Source organism: Dipodomys merriami, unplaced genomic scaffold (assembly GCF_024711535.1).
Source record: "Dipodomys merriami isolate MVZ:Mamm:240054 unplaced genomic scaffold, mDipMer1.0.p SCAF_15, whole genome shotgun sequence".
In the NCBI taxonomy this organism is placed as follows: Eukaryota; Metazoa; Chordata; class Mammalia; order Rodentia; family Heteromyidae; genus Dipodomys; species Dipodomys merriami.
The window spans coordinates 19,709,388-19,729,550 of record NW_027202826.1 but is presented as its reverse complement, the minus strand read 5'-3'; the positions used below and the strand labels follow the sequence as shown (position 1 = coordinate 19,729,550).

Below are 20,163 nucleotides of genomic sequence, written 5' to 3'. Positions count from 1 at the left end.
TTCACGGAAATTTACAAACAAAATCCATCTCGTTTAACTAGACCAAGGAGCTAAAATAACCACCTCCTAAATTAATCTTAATTAATAATATTTTCCCCAGTGTCAGGGCTTGTTCCCCGGGTTCACATTTACCTGACTTGCACTCAACCACTTAAGCCAGGCTTCCAGCCAGCCTTTCAGGAGTAATTGGAGATGGAGTCTCACTGACTTTTCTATGCTCACTGGCTTTGAACCACAATCCTCCATGCCTCAGTATTCTGAGTGGCTAAGATTACTGGCATGAACCACCAATACCTGGCATTCTTCCATATCCTTAACTTCTAACTCGTATTATAAAAAAGAAGTATGTGGAAAAGTAAAATACTTATCCACCCAAAAGAGTATTGTCCAATGGAGAATGAAAGAGAGACATAAATGAAACCTCAAAGTTGTGAACGCTACGTCATGAGCTAAAGCTGTATTCACGTGGAACTCAGGGCCTGGATTCTCTGGAGCCATATAATTGACTTCAGAAAGGTGGGAGGGAATGGGGGAGGGTGGCGTGCACCCATGCTTCTACTGGGACTTGAACTTAGGGCTGAGTTCTGTCCTTTAGATATTGTTGCTCAAGGATTGGGCTATACCACTTGAGACACACCTCTACTTCTGCCTTTTTTTTTTTTTGGTTAACTGGAGATAACAGTCTCACAGGTTTCTCCCTGGTCTGCCTTTGAATCATGATCCTCAGTTCTCAGCCACCTGAGTAGCTTGGACTACAGGTGTAAGCCACTGGTGCCTGGAAAATATGATTTTTAAAATAAACTTTTTATTTTATTGTGGTAAGTCCAAAAGCGAGTTTGAAGGAAAAATAGTTATGTTGTTTCTTATAAAAAATATTAGCAGTTTTATCATAGGGAGTTAACCTTCTGAAAGAGTCAAGCCATGAATCATAAGAGACATATGGTGAAAAGATTGGCTTGGCAATTTTGGCATAAAATATTTAAACTATTCTAATTTCTTTAGGATCTAGTACAAAAATGAACCAATTAATTTCTCAAATATTGAGTCACTAATTGAACTGAATCTTTACCAAAGAATCTACAAATACTGATGTTTTTAGAGAAATTCTCCCAAAGAAATGTCCTTTGAAGCATTTGCTTTGTGTATTTTCATATTTGCTGAGGGGTTTAAGAAAAGCAAAGCTTAATTACTTTTCTCACTAATAAAAGAGGACGTCGAAGGAGCCATTGGGTTGGGATGTCCTTGAACTTCTGGAATGTAATTCTACTTTTACATGGGATCACCATGACTGTAAGTCATAGCTTTTCAGTAAAAGTAAAATCCAATTAAAGTCGAAAATAAATATAGCAAAATTAAAAGAAAAGCAATGACAAAGAAATCCTGCTTAAATTTCAAATCTCAAATGGGAAAGATGGTATCTCAAGATGATAACTATGTCCTTTCTTTCTAACTTGTGCTATTTATGTCCTTTCTCCTTTCCCCATAATATAACTGTTCTGTTCTTGCAGATGAGGTACAGACAGAAGTAATTGGTGGAAAATATCATCTAAAAATATTTATGACAAGTAAAAACATTTCACTAATTTCACGAAAGAAGATATTTCACAAATTCAGTCAGTTAATAGATTTCTTTGCTATGTGTGTTTGCAGTCTGAGAACATGAGTCTCCTTTTCTGTTTTGGTTGCTGTTGTTTTTGGTGACAAAATCACCAAACTCTCCATCCTTCTGTCAGCCTCCCCGTGTCTGGGATTACAGGCATGTGCCACCCTACCCAGCAACATGATTCTGTTTACAATTAAATGTATATAGGTTCAAACTTGTAGTCATGCCTAAAAATGATACGTAGAATCATAAATTGATATCAGAAATCTATTTTTCCATGGTTGCTGCTATCCTAAACAGGTTCATCATAAAATTTGGCATATCCCAAAGTATATTTCATGTTTTTTTTCATGGAGTTTGAAGTTAAACTTACATTAAACCAGAGTGTAATTTCTTAATTAATAAAGTTCTGTGTTTTGTTGATTCATTATGAATTTCTTTTAACTTTTAATTGGCTGCTTCCCTGCTGTGTTGTTTGTTCTCTGGCTGTGCTGAAAGTATCAGAGGAATTACTCCCTTCCAGCTAGAAATTAATATTTCTCGTTGAAGACTTCATATATGTTTTTATTGGCTTAGTAATAAAGGGAAGTAGAATAGCTTGAAATTTCCTTAGCCTCAGGTCCTGGCTAGAGACAAGCCTTTGGATGTCATTAGGAGGTATGCCTCCTAGAAAATGAAATAAATACAGTGTATAAAGTTCATGAGCTGAGAGAAAGAGGATATGATAAAACTAAACAGTATTTTCTTAAGTGGAAATCTCAGGTGAAGACACAGAAGTAAGGCAGAAGAGAGAGAGGGCACCTAGAAAGAAAGCATTTTAGGGTTTCCTCTCTAGTCTGGTCAGCCTGATTGTACTTGAATATTTTTCATGCTTTGTTTCCAGTTTGAAATATCTAGCATTGGTGTAATTTTTTATGGAAAAATCAAACATAATGAGTCAATTCCTTCAATATAAAAAGGTCAAAAGCTATGTACGTATGACCAGATAAGATGATGTTAAGCAAAATGAGCCCCAAGATAGGGACACAAGTGGTTTTTTTTCCCTTCTTGCTATTGTTTCTAACGTATTTATAACGTACCATGTGATTCTTTTGTTTCTTTGTATGTTCCTCCCCCACAGGATAACCCCTGTTTTCACTGTATTTGATGTCGGTGCCCTGCATCTTGTATATACACTTCTCTAATTTGGGGAGGTGAGGGGAAAAAATAAAATGCTTAAATAGGGATACAGGTTGACCCATTGTAACAATGAGATGTCCAAGACACTATGTTGAACTTTACAATTTAGGTGGGGGGGGTATAGTTGTAGAGATGGGAGCGAAGGGATGTTAGGGAAAAAACAAAGGAGGAGGCAACAATGCTTGATAAGAAATATGCTCATTACCTTGCTCATGTAACTCTAACCCCTCTGTACAGTATTTTTTACAATAAAAAAGTATAAAAATAAAAAAGATAATTCAAGTCATCAGGTAATGTCTGTTTTCTTTGCCTTATAAGTTTTTCTCTTTGATTTTAGTTTGCTATATTTTGAATACAGTATACAGAAATTATTTTTAACTGTTTATCTTGCTATGAGCTATAGCAAAAATGAATCTGTGTTTTAATGTCTATCATTAATATTTGGATATTTCTTGGACTTTGTATTTTCATCCTTCCTGTATTCCAATCACATGCTGTTATGCTTTTTGAAATTGTCCCACATTTTACAAGTGTCCTGTCCTTTTCATACAAAGAAATGCATATTCTTTTTGCATCTGGGTTTGGGAGATTTTTATTGGCCTATCTTCAAATCCAGTAGTTCTTTTCTTACCTATGTCCAATCTACCGAGATTCCTTTCCATTTCTGATGCACTTAAGCTTGTAATGTTATCACACCCAGGCTTTGCAGATATTTTAGCTACAATCTACTATTACTCTAAGAAAATAAGGCTACACCAGTGTAACCACGAGGTCACCATGAGACGTGAAGATGGGAGGCAATCTGAAGATGTGGAATTCTATCTCAGTGTTTAGTATCTCTTGGCTGTGATGCCACAAGAATTGCTGCTGAGGTATTGATGCACCTATCCCACCCCCCTGCCCACCCTAAGTGGGTCAGGAAGGCAAAGGGAGAGGAGGCCCTTCCCCCTGGAATGAAACTGTCCTAAGGATTTTTCCCAGATCTTTCCTATGGGGAATATACTGAGAGTATTCCGTCTGGATTACCATTGCTGATCCAGACAGAGGCCCCAGAGACTTTTTTCCCATTTCCACTGTGTGAACCTTCTGTGATTCCTAAAAGGAAATCTTCCAGAAACTCTGGGGGCTTCTTAACACTTCCATCCCAGGAATATCATACATGCAATCCACTTGTGGCTTTTTTTTTCTGTTGTTGAGTTTTTTGGATCACACATCTTCTGGATTAATTTCCTATGGGATGCATAGTTTGCAGATAGTTTCTCTCTTTTGTAGGGTGTCTATTCACTCTGTTGACCATTTCTCTTTGCTGCGCAATACCTTTATAGCTTACTATAATCCCACTAAGTTTTTGCCCTTCTGTGTTTGGGGGATCTTACTCAAGAAACCTTTGTCTAGTAGTGTTTGCAACTTTCTTCTAGAAACTTTGTGGTACCAAGAACATTGACATGTTTTATTCTTTGTACTACCCATTAGGAACGCTGAACTAAATATTTTAAGTAATGTGAATAATTTTATTTGACATCTTTATCCGTTACTTGAGAAATATTACTTTTAAGTAATTCTTAATTTGCAATATTGGTTTTTCTGTAGTGATTTATTCTAACTAACTTTAGTTTAAACTAGCTGGAACTAGTGGGAAATTATTATTCATTAAATCATTTTAAGAATGTGACATGAGAAGGGAAACTACAGGCGAGGGAGAAGGGAAAAGAGAAAGTGATTTCTCCCATCCCATTTCTGCATATGCTTGTCCATGACAGAAAGCAGTGTCTGCAATGTTTTTATGTCTTTGAATAGCATGCCTTCTCTTTTTATAATCCAACTGTAGCCTAAGCTATACAAGGAAATTGCTAGAGAGAACATGTGCTCTGTGTAACACAAACAAAGGTCTGTAAAGGCTCTTTTGACAGGGCATTTATAATACCTTAAAAAATAAATGAGAACTCAGGCTATCTTTAATATGTTCTCCAATTCTGAATACTCGTATATTTTACATTTTCAAATTCAAAGAAAGATTGATTGAATGTCTTTTTACTTCAAAACATTTTATGAACCTCAAATTTATGAGGTTTTGTAAGGTAATATCATTCTTTGATTATAAAAGGATACTATAAGAAAACAAGTAATCCTAAATTTTATTATAATCAGTTTTAGAATTTGATACCTTGAATTTTTTTTGTACTATTATTGTAGCACATGTACTGGAATTTAGCATCTAATACAATTGGTCACATTGTAAGAAATTGATAGTTAAATGATGAGCTTCACAAATGAAATAAGGAACTTACAGAAAAATCATATGTAGAAATGGCACTATGATTAGAATAATGAAAGAGTTATTTCTTTCAGAAGGCTTGAGGGGGGAAAAGGGAAGGATAACAGAAAGGTCTTTAACTGAAATTCTAGTTTAAACTTGCAGATCCTAATGTTAAAATAAAGGAAATAAATTTAATTCCGTATTTGATGGCTAATGTGTAGTAAAGTACTCGCTACAGACATTTTCAAACTCATGATGCTACTCACTGCCATTTCACTACAGAGTATTCAGACTAGTTTTCTATAACTAAAACAAGTTAGTTTTGTATAATTTACACTTTTGAAAATCTGGATTAATAATAACAAAGTTGAGCGTGTGAAAATTCACACAGGAAACACCTGCAGAACAATATTAGTTTCTGTTAGGAAGTGAAACCATTTATCATAAAGTTAATGAAAGGAACCTGCCCGAATGATGTTTTACACTTATTAACGCATAAAAATCCTTACCCAAAGCTTTCATACTCCAAACTTTCTTATTCCAACGTGTTGGCTGTTTTATAATGCGCTTATAATTTGATATAAATTCAATCTCCAGAGTTTCACCAATTACTTCGTCTCTCAGCAGAATGAATATCTCACCAGGATTCTGTAAGGTAAAAATGCAACCCATGAAGCATTGAAAAAACAAAGCTCAGGGCTGGGAAGGTGGCTCAGTGGTAGAGCGCTTGCCTTGCATGCTCGAGGCCCTGGGTTCGATTCCTCAGCACCACATAAGCAAAAAGAAAAAAGCCGGAAGTGGAACTGTGGCTCAAGTGGTAGAGCGCTAGCCTTGAGCTGAAGAGCTGAGGGACAGCGCCCAGGCCCAGAGTTCAGGCCCCACAACCGGACCCAAAAAAAAAAAAAAAAAAAAAAAAAAAAAAAAAAAAAAAAAAAACAAAGCTCAGTCAAAGAACTCTTTCCACCTCCTAATGATTAAGTTGATACCCTGTTGTTAAATATTATTTGTATTCCAACCATAATCAGAAATGGAATATTTAAATATGATTTTCGCTAAATTTTAAACGTTAATCTAGTGTCTATCAAATGTTTTTTTTTCTTCTCCAAAACCACGTTTTACAAGTGAAAAAGCAGAGAGAAAGTAGTTCCTCCTCTTCCTTTTCCTGTATGGGCCTCGTTATCCTAGAATGAACATTTTTTTCCCAGATCATCAGAACACCAGAATTAAACCATTACGTTTCCTCAAATCGTAGCTTTCACTTTCATAGACTTTAATTTCTTTGTGTTTGGTTTCTTTGAGAAGACTTAATGAGGTTAAGATCTCGCATATTTCAAATATAATAAAATTTTGAAATGTCAAATAGTTTTATATTTTATGTAATAGGCATTCTCTCATCATTTATATATGAGTCCTTGCAAAGGTTTTTAAACTGACTAAACGTTATAATTCTAAAAGTTTCAAGATTTAATTCAGTTGAAAAAGTCAAATCTATGTACACAAAGTAAAAGAACAACTGAAGACCTCATTTGGGCAGGGACAAAAAGGTAACTAACAGAAAAGAAAACAGGAGAGATAAGAAGATTAGAATAATATACAGAAAAGAAAGAATAAGTGTTTATCCAGTGTCAGTTTTATAGGAATTATGGTAAGAACTTTTTCTATAAATACATTTCCTTTAATCTGCACTGAAAAACACACCCACTCCCCCACCCACACCCACACCCACACACACCCAACACACTCCAACATACACTCGAATGCCCCAAACCAAAATGGAGGAAGTTGTTACTTTTATTTTTTTAGCAGTAGGGTAATTAACATTTAGAATTACAATCTGACAGAGTGCTTACAACTACCTAGCTTCAGATCTACACTATTCTTTACATCATGCTATTCAAGTTTTTTTAGGGGGGAAAAGACATTTTTACAATTACCTTTGATCTGAGAGAGATTACCTCTCAAAGGTGTCTTCCAGTCATGCTAAGTTTTAGGCTCACACTAAATAAACAGGAACCTGATTTATATGCTCTCATAAAATCAAGTGCATCAAAGTCATTGTTTGAAATTCTCCTTTTTAAATGTTATCTCTTTACACACAAATCACACCCCAATAAAACTCAAATCTTAATGGTTTGTACCCAAGTGTTTCTACAAATAATAAATCAAAGTTACCACAACTTTTTAGCTGACACACAAATCTACCAATGTTCTAAACCCTCAATATTTGTCAAACACACACCAAACATCCTATTTCAAAGTAAATGCTTGCATTCTATAATAATAGAATGGGCCCCTGGCCACACATAGTTTTGGAAGGTGAGAACTTTAGGCTGTCTATGCCTTGTACCTGCAGCTTCCTTTTCTCAGGACCTCCTTTCTAGCCCAGATCTTCTGAGCTTTGTAGTTTCTCTGCCATCTCATTTTGAATAGCTAGCTGCCATAGTATGACTTCCCACTTCTCTTTGGACTAGATTCCTTCCGAATCTCCCCTTCAAAGTTCTTTAGAGTTCTTTTCCACGCTTACCTCATTTATTATTTAACTTTGACTTAGCTCTCTCCAAAGTCGGTAAGCACAGGTGTTCTTTCCACATGTTTTATTCACAACCAGCTCATTTTTATTCATGAGTGTTAAACATGGGCTACTTTTTATGCAGCAGATTCCCTCCTTAATAGAGGACAGGACTCCACCTTTCAACCATTTCCAGAGAAAAGTTCTAGACAAAAGACAAGCCCACTGGCCACCTCAAATGACACATTTCTAAGTTTCCACTTATACACAGGGCTGGCTTTATGGCCTATGACCTACATAGTCACACAGGACTCGTGTTTAGAAAGTTCTGCCCTGTCCCTGTCTAAACTTGCTAAACTATTTGAACAGTAAGACTTGATTATTATTTTGCACTGCCAAGTAGGTAGATGGTTCTGTTTTTACATAATGTTGCTATTCGATTATTTGTTTTGTTGTTGCCAGTCATAGGGCTTGAACTCTGGGCTGGGCACTGCTCCTGAACTTCTTTTGCTCAAGGCTAGCACTCACAACTTGAGCCACAGCACCACTTCAGGCTCTTTCTGTGTATGCGGTACTGAGAAGTCAAGCCCAGGGCTTCATGCATGCTAGGCAAGCACTCTACCACTAAGACACCTTCCCAGACCAATGTTGTTATTTTATTAAGTTCTTTTTCTCTCTCCCTACCTGTCCATGTTTAGGCTCTTCATCCAAGTCCAACTCAGGTTCCCCGGTTCTATGTAACTTCAAATTAAGAGCCTTCATCAAACTGTTACTAATTCCCTTTACTTTGTTGGTTCTACTTATCTGTGCCTTGCCTTCCCAAATAGATTTTTTTTAATATCCTGAAGATGCTGATATTTTCTTCTTCTATGGTGACACCTTGTATGGATTATTCACGTAAGAGATACTGTGTCTATATATCCTATATCTCTTCCCTGCAGGAAGCCCCCAGCCCTATGAGGGAAGACTTGTTTTTAATTATTAGGCTAAATTTAACTCAAGGCAAAAGTATTAGGCCATTCAAATAGTCATGCATTCCATTTTATATTAGCTGTGAAGCTATATTTTATTTCCCACAGTCTTTTTGACTTCTCTGTGTCTCATATTTGGGTCTAAAAATTCAGAAAGAATGAGTTACAATTATTATCATTTCCAAACACAGAAATATATCACATTGGTCATGGACCTGGAGATTTAAACAAAAAGGCTAAAGTTTGGTGTAATATAATATGCAAAGTGGGAAATGTCAGTTCTGTCAGGATTGCTGTCTTAAGGCCTAATGAGAACAGAAGTGGTAGGGGATTTGGATCCAGTGGATGGCGTTAGTTTACTTATGACTTTACTTATGACTTAGTTTACTTATGACCAAGTTCATTTTTTCATATATTCATGACTACTTTAACAGGCACTGGATTCACAAGCATGGGTGCATTGGACTTAGCAAGCCAGGTTCCAATAGTTTATTTTGGTCTATCCCATGACAGCAAAGCAAGAGTTTGGCTATCATTTTGGTTACAAATTTGGCTGCCAATTCATAATTTTAGAATCACTTGGAAAGCTTTGCTCAGGATACAATGGACTGTTTATATCCGAACTTCTGGAGGTATGAAAACAGTCGCTATGGCTCTTTTAAAAAAATTGCCCTTAACTATCAAAATACCATTGTAACGATGAGATGTACAAGACACTATGCTGAAAACAAACTTTACAACTTCGGTGGGCAGAGGGGAGGGGAGAGTTGGGGAGGTGGGGAGGGAAGAGATGGTAGGGGAAAAACAAAGGAGGGGGTAACAATGCTCAATAGGAAATGTACTCATTACCTTACTCATGAAACTGTAACCCCTCTGTATAGTATCTTTACAAGAAAAATATATAAAAAATTGTCCTTGTCTCTAATCGTGCCCAACTACTTTGAGAACTACCTTATTAGAGGAGGGAGGGAAGTCTTGGCCTCCATCATCCTCATTCCAAATAGACAGCACATTACATTATAGGTATTACTATATACCTTTTACTGTATTTACTGTAATTTCAATGAAATCACAGGTTCAGGCTTTAAATTCAGGTTAGATACCTGATGGTTTGAGGTTAGAAGAAATCAAGTAGTGCTGATAACTTGTGTACATTATTTTAAACTGAATGCAGAGATTGGAAGGTAAGAAGATAATTCCTGAAATTCTTATGGTCCTTAAGAGGCACATCCTTTTAAGTATTCACAAGACACTCTAAATTTGTTGATTATACAATAATGGTCTGTGACATGACTGATGAAATTAAGGCCTTAACTAGGGGAAATGCCATGGTCATAGGTTCAACTACAAAAAGGAATTTAACAAAATTAGTATATACCCATTCTAGTAAAACCACCTCAAAGGCCTGATGCTTACACTAAATTTGTTTAAGAACTCAACAGGTGATTGCATTATTTTTTTTAAATATTTCAGTCTTATCATTAATATAGCCACAATGGAAGACTGAATTAAACATAAAAATAAATAAGTTGACTATATTAAAGGATGCCAAAGACTTTGGGGGAAGAAAAAGCTGAGATTGCAGTGGATAATAAACATCTGTCTACACATACAACCCAAGATAAAGAAATAAGCTCATTCTTAGATGTGATAAGGTAGCATTCTTCCCTAGCATGCAGAGGCCCTGGACACTTAAAGCAAGTAAACAAACAAATAAATACATTGATGTATTTGTAAATACACGTGGTAATGCTTGCTTGGAATGCCAGTACTGTAGAGGTTGAATGAAGGAGATTGTGAGTCCAGGGCCAGCCAGGACTCTGTAGTGGTATCTATCTCCAAATACAGTAAGGAGGAGTAGGAGAAGGAGAAGGAGGAGAACAGGAGGAAGAGAAGAAGGAAAAGAAGGAGGGGGAAAAGGAGGAGAAGAGAAAGAAGGGGAGAAAAAGAAGGAAGAAAAAAAAGAAGGGGAAGGAGGAAGAGGAAGAGGAAGAAAATAGGAGGAGGAGAAGGAGGAGAAAGGGGAAGTACATGCTTAAGAACAATTAAGAGTAAGCTCTTAATTGTTCTTAAGCATGTACTATTGCAGAGGAAATACAGAAGCCATTTCCAAATCTGTGATGGGGCTAGAAATTGGGGAAATTCCAGAGAGCAAATTTATAATACTGCCAAGAAGTGTGCCTGCCATAGGAAACATTTGAAGAACATCTGCCCCACCAACTGTGGGTAAAATTGATTTTAAAACAAAGATACACTTCTCTAATTGGGGGAGGGGAAGGGAGAAAACAAAATGCTTAAATAGGGATACAGGTTGACCCATTGTAACAATGAGATACACAAGACACTATGTGGAAAAATGAACTTTACAATTTAGGCAGGGGTGGGGGGAGTGTAGTTGCGGAGGTGGGAAGAAGGGATGGTAGGGCAAAACAAAGGAGGAGGTAACGATGCTTGATAGGAAAGGTACTCATTACCTTGCTCACGTAACTGTAACCCCTCTGTACAGTAATTTACAATAAAAAATGTATTAAAAAGAATGACTAAAATCACCCTTAAGGTCTAGCAAGTGATTGACTATCGGACCTCAGACAATTGCAGCTCAGTCTCTTAGGAGGACTGACAGCTTGACACCATTGTTGTGTGGGGTTGATTTACTATTCTGAGACAACTTGTCTGCATCTATGAAACCATGACTGATCTGATGGATATAAGAAAGGAGATGCTACCAAATAATAGAACCAGTTCAGTTCTAGTTTAGGTATTTGTCTGATGGGAGAATGAATTTTCCCAGTTATATAAAGTCGCATGAACATTCTTTGACTATTGGATCCATTGAGCAGACATACAGTTCATCATCTGTTACCCTATAGCACAAAATCAAAAGGAATACTAGTAAAACAAATGTCCTGGCTAATGGACAAAGAGCTTGTGATCAATACTACACTAGACCCACATGTGCCAAATCTAGAGAAAGTTAATGTGAAGAAGCCACCTTAAGAAGTAAATTTGAGTTGAAAATTCATGTAGGTATTTCTCAAAGAGACACTATAATAACTTACATAAATAGAGAACTGGAAGCCTGTCTTCATTAGTACATGGAAAGAACATTGAGAGGAAAAAATTTTATGATGTTTTAACATGGCACAAGATTTTTAAGTTGTAAGAAATAGAAACTCTGTTGGAAGGGAAGGCCACTGGGAAAGAGTACAAGGCAAAGACACAATAATCCCCAGCTCTAGGGTTACAGCAAGGATACCCACTAACTCACTTTATAATGTATCAACGCTGCTGGGGCAGAAATGGAGGGGGTGAGGAGGAGACCTGCTCTGCTCTGGGAGGCAGGTCCCCACACCCAGCAACTATACAGCAGAGCAAGGGAGAGAGTCTAAGAGAAAAGCCAGAGGGAATCAAAGTCATTCCCTACTCAGATGAGGAATGAAGATGATACCTTACCCCCTACTAAGTCGTCATGCTCAAGTCAGCATGCTGAAAATGTAGGACTACAAAGAGAAATTAGTAAGTTGGAAAGATGCATGCTTCAAATCAGATGTTCAGACTAACAGGAACAGAAATTAAAAGTTGTGCTGGGAAGTTTTGATTATCCCTTCCTAGGAGAGGACTCAGGAGACTTAAGTAGTCTCTGTTCACTTACCCATTGGAAGACTTTCTCAGAAATGAGTTCAAGTTCTAAGGCAATGGGGTGAAGTAAACAGGCAAGGTCCATGGAAGTCTGAAATGTAGTTTTCACACAGAGGGACACAAATGCTCTTTTCTGTGTTGTTTGGCAATCATATGGCTTCAGATATGTTCTAAGATCAAATTACTGAGAGAGCAAGGTTTTGCCTGAAATATCTACCTTGCATTCAAAGAATAAGGTTTTTTTTTTTTTTTTTAAATCTGTAGGCTCTTTCAACTTTTAGGAATTTTTTAAAAGCGTGATACCCAAATGAGATTTAATACTGAAATCACTTAACTTTAGGAAGCCTTAAAGAATTATATCCATATCATTATGTAGCCATTTACATAAAATAAAGGACAGAGAGCCCTCATTTTGGGACCTTGATTTCTTTGTGTGAAGGGTTTTATAGTGCTCAAATTTTACTGTCATGGAGTCTTTTTAAAGCAGCTATTTAGACTTATTACATAACTCTTAGGAGCTATTTTTAGTTTCAGAGTTATTATTTTTTCTCTCTGCTTTGATTTCAACTACTGAAGAGCAGTTTCCATTTATTTTAGTATAGTTCTTTTCTGCTTCTCACCTTATTTTCTGACTCCATCGATGCCACCAGCTTTGGTTCCTCTTCTCCCTTAAGTCCCCAGGCTTTTAAATATGTCATGCCTTTTCTTTGTCTGATCATCCGTGTCCCTTTCCTCCCACTGTGTAATTCAAGCTCTTGGGGTTTCTGAGGGTATGTTTAATTAGTGTGTGTGCTTCTCACCCTGGAACCCACGTTGCTTACTTTAGAAATGCTTCTGCTCTGGCATGTGGATCCGTTGGAGATGAGGAAATTAAACTTTGCCCAACTCCATAGAATGTTCAGCTTCATTCACCACATGGCCAGAGCACCCACATCCATCAGCTAGCATCAAATGCACACACCTGCTTCTAAGATGAACGCCTTCATGTATCTGCCATCAGGCTCCTATACCTTTGGCTGTTTCCACTCAAGGGCTGTGCTGACAAATGCTCAGCATCTTTTTGTTTGTCAGAAGATTACCCAGCCAGAGTCAGGTCAAGCTCTACCAGCCGATTATTTTACTGGGTCATTACAAGGAAGGTTTAGGAGAAAGAGATGTCAAGAATGATATGTTTTTGTATAGTCACTTTAGAAAGAAATCTTCCAAACTTTACTCTTATCCCCTGAAGGACAAGGTCTCTAATTCTTAGGATGTTTCTACCCTAATGATGTTAATCTTCAATATATGCTTACAATTGAAAAATTGGTGGACATGAAAATAAGTATTTTTAAAAGTTCTCTTCAGTGATATAGTTCTCTTTTGGAAAAAAAAAGAAAATTCTTAATCTATTTAATATGAAGTTAACTTTCTTTTAGGTAGCTTAATGTAGCATGTATATACTATCTGTTTTGTAAAATGTCAAATAACAAAATTTCAAATGATACCTTGCAAAATGGATATTATATAGAGATATATAGCATGTGTATAAAATATACAGATATAGCTGTATAGATACATATATGATATATGATATCTGGTTTGAAAAGTGTCAAATAATATTTGATAAGCTTAATTTTTTATATCATTTTCAATATTCAGTTAGTCAATAATTATGGACTAAATGCCTATTAATTGCCAAGTATTGATCTAGATCCTGGAGACAAAGCCATAAACAAAATATACCAAGTTCTAGGCATGCTTTAAGATGTTTTAATACTAGAACAGCATGGCAACTTAGACAACAGGCTGTCAATACCAACCTCACATGGGATTTCATTAGGAAGCACCAGTGCCAGAGGACCGGAACTTGTTGAAACCTCTGAATCTTTTCTTTCCTTTCTCTCATGGTTTTCCCCAGAATGTTGCACTCTTAGGTGTGCTTGAGTGTTGACCTCAAGGTAGCCTTCGGATTCTAGAAAAATGCAAATACAGGATAGAATGCATTATTTCCTCTACAATTATAAAGGCTACTGATAATAGATAGATTTGAGTACAAATGGAACAATATGAACTAAGTGTAGGACAGCTGAAATAAGTGAATACATATTGGTGATTAAAATTTAGTAATTCAAATAAGGTTTCAGTTTAACTAGTATTGTAACGTTGATAACTCAAATACAACAATTATATAAAAAAGTTCTGTGGTGACTTAAATGTTTTCAAACTACTCCAGTCATCATTTATGAAACAATAAGTCTGTACAGAATAAAACAATATTTTTTCTAAGCCAGGGTGATTATAAAGAAAAGTTATTTTAGTATAAATCTAATTAATTAAGTTAGAGCAATTGTTACCTTTTACATATATTTCAAGTTTTTGAAAACATAACTGTGGAACTGTCATTAAATGCCATAGGAATACTATTTGAATTGTTTATAAAAACACTAATGTATTCTATAAAAGTATTCTATATGAAATAAGTTGGATTCATTTGTCATAGTATTACCGGGATATAACTATAGAGTATCTGGTTGCGTTGTTTGGCATTTAGTAATTTAGCATTTAGCCAGTAAAATGTTTTCCTCTATTAAAAATGTACTAGGTAATGTTTTCTTAATGTTTTTTTATTGCAAAAAAATAGAGTAGGGTTACAGTTACATAAGTAAGGTAATGAGTACATTTCCTATCGAGCATTGTTAGCTCCAAAAAATGTACAAGGTAATGAACACATCTTAGTTATTATTCCATGTCTGAAAACCCAAAGTGTTACATTAGGGAACAAAAACAATGTGGGTGAAATCTGGGTTGGCAGAACAAGGATTGAGCATGGTGGCACACAACTTTAATCTCAGTGACAAGGGATGCATAGATTGAGGATCTATTGTGGCCAGTACCATGTAAAAACAGGAGACTCTATCTGAAAGGTTTCTAGAACAAAAAAGAGCTGGGGGTATAGCTCAAAATGGGTGAGAGGCTTTGTGTTCTAACTCCACTGTCACAACACAAAACCAAAACAAAGCACTAAGAAAATCACAATCACAATTTCTTAAGCTACCTAGAAGTATCCCTCAAATCCCCAAATAACAGAATTATAGTATAAGAAATGGACTAGGACAATTAGAAACTGGCCTGGTAAGATGTAAGACCAGGAGCCATCCTTGTACCTATAAAGAGAAACTGTTGCTACCTTACGGACCATCAACACCTTTACAAAGCACAACCCAATATTCCAGCTACAAGGAACACTATTACAGTGTCAAGCTTCTGTGGCCAACTTTGCTTCAAGAAGCCTTGTTCCAGTCACAACTACTCCTGCCTAAACCACACACATACTCAGTCCCCAGATGACCTTATCTGCAGCAGCTCCACAGGTGCCAATACCTGGCTGTTCAAACCTTGAAATAGTAGACCTCAATTAGGTCAGGCAGAAGAAGAGAATCCCCTCTAGAGACCCAGCAAAAAGCTTATGATTGACAGAAATGTAGCTGTGTTTGTGCAAGACCTGCGATTGTTACTTACGTGAGGCCTATGATTGGGGGAACTGGAAGCCATGCTGTGACTGGTAGAATTACAACTTGAACAAAGGGGTACAGTGGCCCTCTTATAGCTATATAAGGAGACTGACTCACTATTAGTATAAAAGCCTCAATGAGCTACTTTTGCTTGAGCACCTAGAGCAATAAATCTCTAGTCTTGAAAGCTTTGGAGAACCATACGCCTCTACTTCTAAAGGCTTATATAAGCTGGCTTTGAAAGCCTAGCTTATGAGTATCAGGAACTGAGGGCCACCAGCACTAAGGGAATCTTTTCCTTCTTAAATGTGCAATTTTTATACAGATAGAGCAAAAGAACACCCATCCAGCTCTTTGCAACACTTCCTGACAACAAACAATATAGAGTGAGTCCTTGTTTCCCTTGAACCCTCCTTCAAATCACAGAACCCCAAGCTAAAATCCTAAAGTATTTTCTAATACTCTTTTGCTGAGACATTCCATTGGATTCCACTGTGTGAATTATCTTCATTGCAGCAAACAAACAAAGATCCAAATAGTTCAACAACTGTAGATATGTCCATGTGGTCCTTGTCTAACCCACCAGTATAGCGAGAGAAGGAAGAAGAAGAATCAAAAGTAATATAGCTAGGCAGGTTGATTGGGGTTCATCCAAACAAGGACATTTCCAGTTCCATATAGATAAGCCTATTAGAAAACAAAATAATAGGGGATGTTTGCTTGATAGAGCTTTCTGCAGTAACTTTTTTATATTGTTCTCCAAAAAATATGTTTCTATGTTTAAAAAAAGTTGAAGAATTAAAGCAAAAAAGGATTTTGGAGTTCCATATGTCTCCCAGAACTTGTCTTGTTTGAAAAGAAATGAAAATCAGCTTCTGTGTCTCTAACAATTTAAAACTCTCTCATGACCAGCCTCATTCCGTCTATGTCTCGGCCTGGCTCTGACTCTCTTCTCTTTTCCATAAATGAGTCCAGAGCAAGATCCCATACAAAAGTGACTTCATCATTTTGTGGACCGACGAAAGAATTAAGCAATTGATTCTGTTTAGTATTCCTTCAAGAGGAGTAAGTCATTCCACTATAGCAGTATTGAAGATTTTCTGCTAATTTGTCTGTAATATTAGGTTTGAAAAAGCTATTTTATTTACCCTGGGGACATAATAATGGTTGTACAAAATGTATGAATGTTTAGTGAGGCACCATTTATAACACAGAAAATTGGAAGCAATCTCAGCAATAAAGGAACAAATAAAGAATCTGCTAATAAAAGTTCCATCAGAGAATATTTAACAATAAGGAACAAATTCATAATATAAGTGAAAAAAATTCTAGTTAAAAAGCTGTCAATTCAGTGAGTTCCTGCTTTAATAAGTATGCATGCACACAACTCTATGGTAGAAATTCAGGCTGTATTCTTGAATGAATAAGAGCATGCTACCACATATTTACCAGCTTTTAAGAACATTATTTCAGCTTCTGAATTATGGATAATTTGTGAAATATGTATAGAATATTAATAGTACCTGATGATATGGAATAGATAACATACATTCTAATTTTTCTACAATGAAAATTTACTTATTTTGCAGAGTAACATGCATAGTTATTTCAAGTGTAGGCATGAATGAGACTATAGACTAAATACATGTGTCAATTGCCCTCTGCAACATACAAATGAAAACTTATAATGCAATCATTTAAAAATAAAAGCATGAATCCCTATGGGCATTCCAGGTCCAAAGTATAATAACTATCCTAGTCCTAGAAATAGGTTACTATGATGAACTAGCAGGAAACTGACATAGGAGAGGAAGGTGCAGAAGGGTATGTGCTTTAGGTGAGTGTTGGACTCCACACATGCAGGTTACTTCCCTATCTGTGTTCTCAGTGTGCAGTCAGTAGTTAAAGATGGGGAGAGGGGCGTGCCATGATCTTCCCAGTTCTGACACTGCTGACTTTCCACATCTAGTTTGCGTTACAAATATTGAGCTTTGTGGGTTACAACACAAAAACAGTCCAGAAACCATTGTGTGTGGACAGCAGGTGAAACAAACCACACTCACACAACTCTATTATGGCAAAGTGATCTAAGCAATTCCAAATGATACTATTGGAAAGAATATGTACTCATCCAATTTAAACTGAATATATTAGGAAAATCTAACAGGTTTCCTAAGACAAGAAAATTTTGTGCCAGTTTTTTAACCAACCAATTACACTGTAAACCCTAGTAGAAACAGCAAAATATTATTAAATCGCAAAGTAACAGAAAATAAAATTTATGAATTAAAGGAAACTGTGACACATTGAGCTTTGAAAGTTTCCTTTTTGCCTTCTAAAACAGAGCCTTTTTACTATACCCTGCTTTTTTCCATCTGTATTTTATGTTTATTGTTTGACAATCGATTAAATCCACATTAAAGTAGAGTTAGAGTTTTTGATAGTTGACAAACTAGGTGAGTATTAAAAAGGAGAATCTTACTTGGATGACATTTTAGTGGTTTTATATGAAAAGAAGAAACAATAACTTAAACTCTAACAATGGTTCACAAGGAAACACAAGTTTTGATTACAAATGATTTGGGTGCAGGCAGAGAAAAGTGCTTCATTCTAGAAGAAAGTTACCTACTGTTAAAACAAGAACAACAGCAACAGCAAGAAAACAAAACAAAACAAAACAAAAAAACCACGCAAGTCTCTTTGAGAAAAGTTTAAGAACAATAAGCCTTGTGGGAGATAAATAAGTTCTTCTTTGGATTCTTCTGAGTATGGATGATCTTTAATTTAGGATTTTCAACTTAAGATTTTTCAATTTTTTAATAGTACGATAGTAATACACATTCAATCAAAGACTATTTTGAATTTTGATCTTTTCCCGGGCTAACCATATTCCATGCTATAGTCTCTTGGATGCTGGGCAGGGCAGAAAGTCCCAGCTCACCACAAGTCACAGTCAGCCACAGGACCACTTAACATCTTTTAAATACACTGTGTTTTGGATACATGTATATTCATGACTGTATTATAAATTAGGCTTTATAAGGCCCAACTATAGGCTAATGTAAGATATTAGACTAGACTAAGTTATGATGATCAGTAGATTAGGTGAATTCAATGCGTCTTCAATTGATGATAATATTTACTCATACATAACCAACTCATCATCTAAAAAGGAAAAAAAATTAAGTAGGCAATAATCATGATTTATACACAAATATCAGGAATACTAAGTACAGCTAATAATTATTGAACATTTATTATATGCCAAATACTATTCTTGTTGATTCCTATGGATTAGTGCACTTAAAAATCTAGCAACTCTGTGAAGTAGGTAATAAATAATATCCTTGTTATGCAGATTAATCCATTTGTCCTTTGAACAAATGTTTGCTGTGTTCCAGGTGTTTTTTGTTTGTTTGTTTGTTTGTTGTTGTTTGCCGGTTGTGGGGCTTGAATTCAGGGCCTGGGTACTGAGTCTTACGGGGACTTTTCTGCCTGGGCTGGCCTCGAACGCCAGTCCTCAGATCTCAGCCTCCTGAGTAACTAGGATGACAGGCATGAGCCACTGGTGCCCAGCTTGTTCCAGGTGATCTCTGGAATCAGGAGACCCAGTGAGGCAGAGTTCAGAGAAAGTTGGTGACTACACTATATGGCTCTGAACCCTCGGTTCTAACCATGCATTCAACAATCCATTTATCACAAGAACAATCCGATTGAATCAAAGGCACAAACATTTCAGAGCTGTTAAAAACAACATATGGCCCAAACCTCCAGAGAAAATGTCTAAGGCATTCATTATTGCTGTAGCACAAGATTATACCCTATTTGACATTAAATGGATGCTCTAGTTAAGATTGCTAATTTACATATAAATGACAGTTTATATGGAAGTGAGTATGTTTATCAGGTCTTGTTGAGCGCTGAATTATCTCACCAGAATGCTTTATTTTACAAAGAATCCCCAGAGGGGATTGGTTTATAAGTTGTTGGAGGGAGTAACTCTCACTGCTAGAGAAAGTGACTTTTTATAATGACAAATATAGAATTGCTATCAATAAAAATGATCTCAAGTTCTTCTAACAGTGGTTGGATCACTGAAATTCACTAATAAGTGCTGAAAAATAAGTTTTTCAAAATCTGAGAATAAAAGAATATTGCAATCATGTACAAACAATGGAAGAGAACTACCCTACTCTCTTGAGTAAGTACTAGCGCCATTTGAGAACTAAAGTTGGCAAAGAAGTTGGTCTTCAGAATCAAATGGATTTTCCTATACTCCTCCCCTCTTCTGGACCATGGGCCCTGTGAATATACACAGTCACCATATTCGATTTGCAAATATGAAAATGGAAATAGGTAACTTGAGTAAATGCGTAGGTTTAGGAGAGATGAGGGAGAATGATCAAGAAACATTGTACTCATAAAATGACATGTTGAATTAGAACCCTTTGTACAACTACTTGAAGTTATTTTTTAATTAAACAATAATGTAATACATCTTGGGGGGAGGGTCT

At 36.2% G+C, this 20,163-nt stretch overlaps 1 protein-coding gene across 3 annotated transcripts in view; it reads right to left on the bottom strand.

Moving 5' to 3' along the window:
- The window catches only part of Bank1 (B cell scaffold protein with ankyrin repeats 1), a 171,159-nt gene that overhangs the window by 120,155 nt on the left and 30,841 nt on the right, over positions 1-20,163 (bottom strand). For all 3 annotated transcript variants that reach the window (XM_070022344.1, XM_070022345.1, XM_070022346.1), the window contains exons 3-4: positions 13,958-14,109; positions 5,549-5,687 (exon numbers count right to left, since the gene is read on the bottom strand). In XM_070022344.1, the coding sequence (XP_069878445.1) occupies positions 5,549-5,687; positions 13,958-14,109 (291 nt within the window). The remainder of the gene's footprint in view (positions 1-5,548; positions 5,688-13,957; positions 14,110-20,163) is intronic.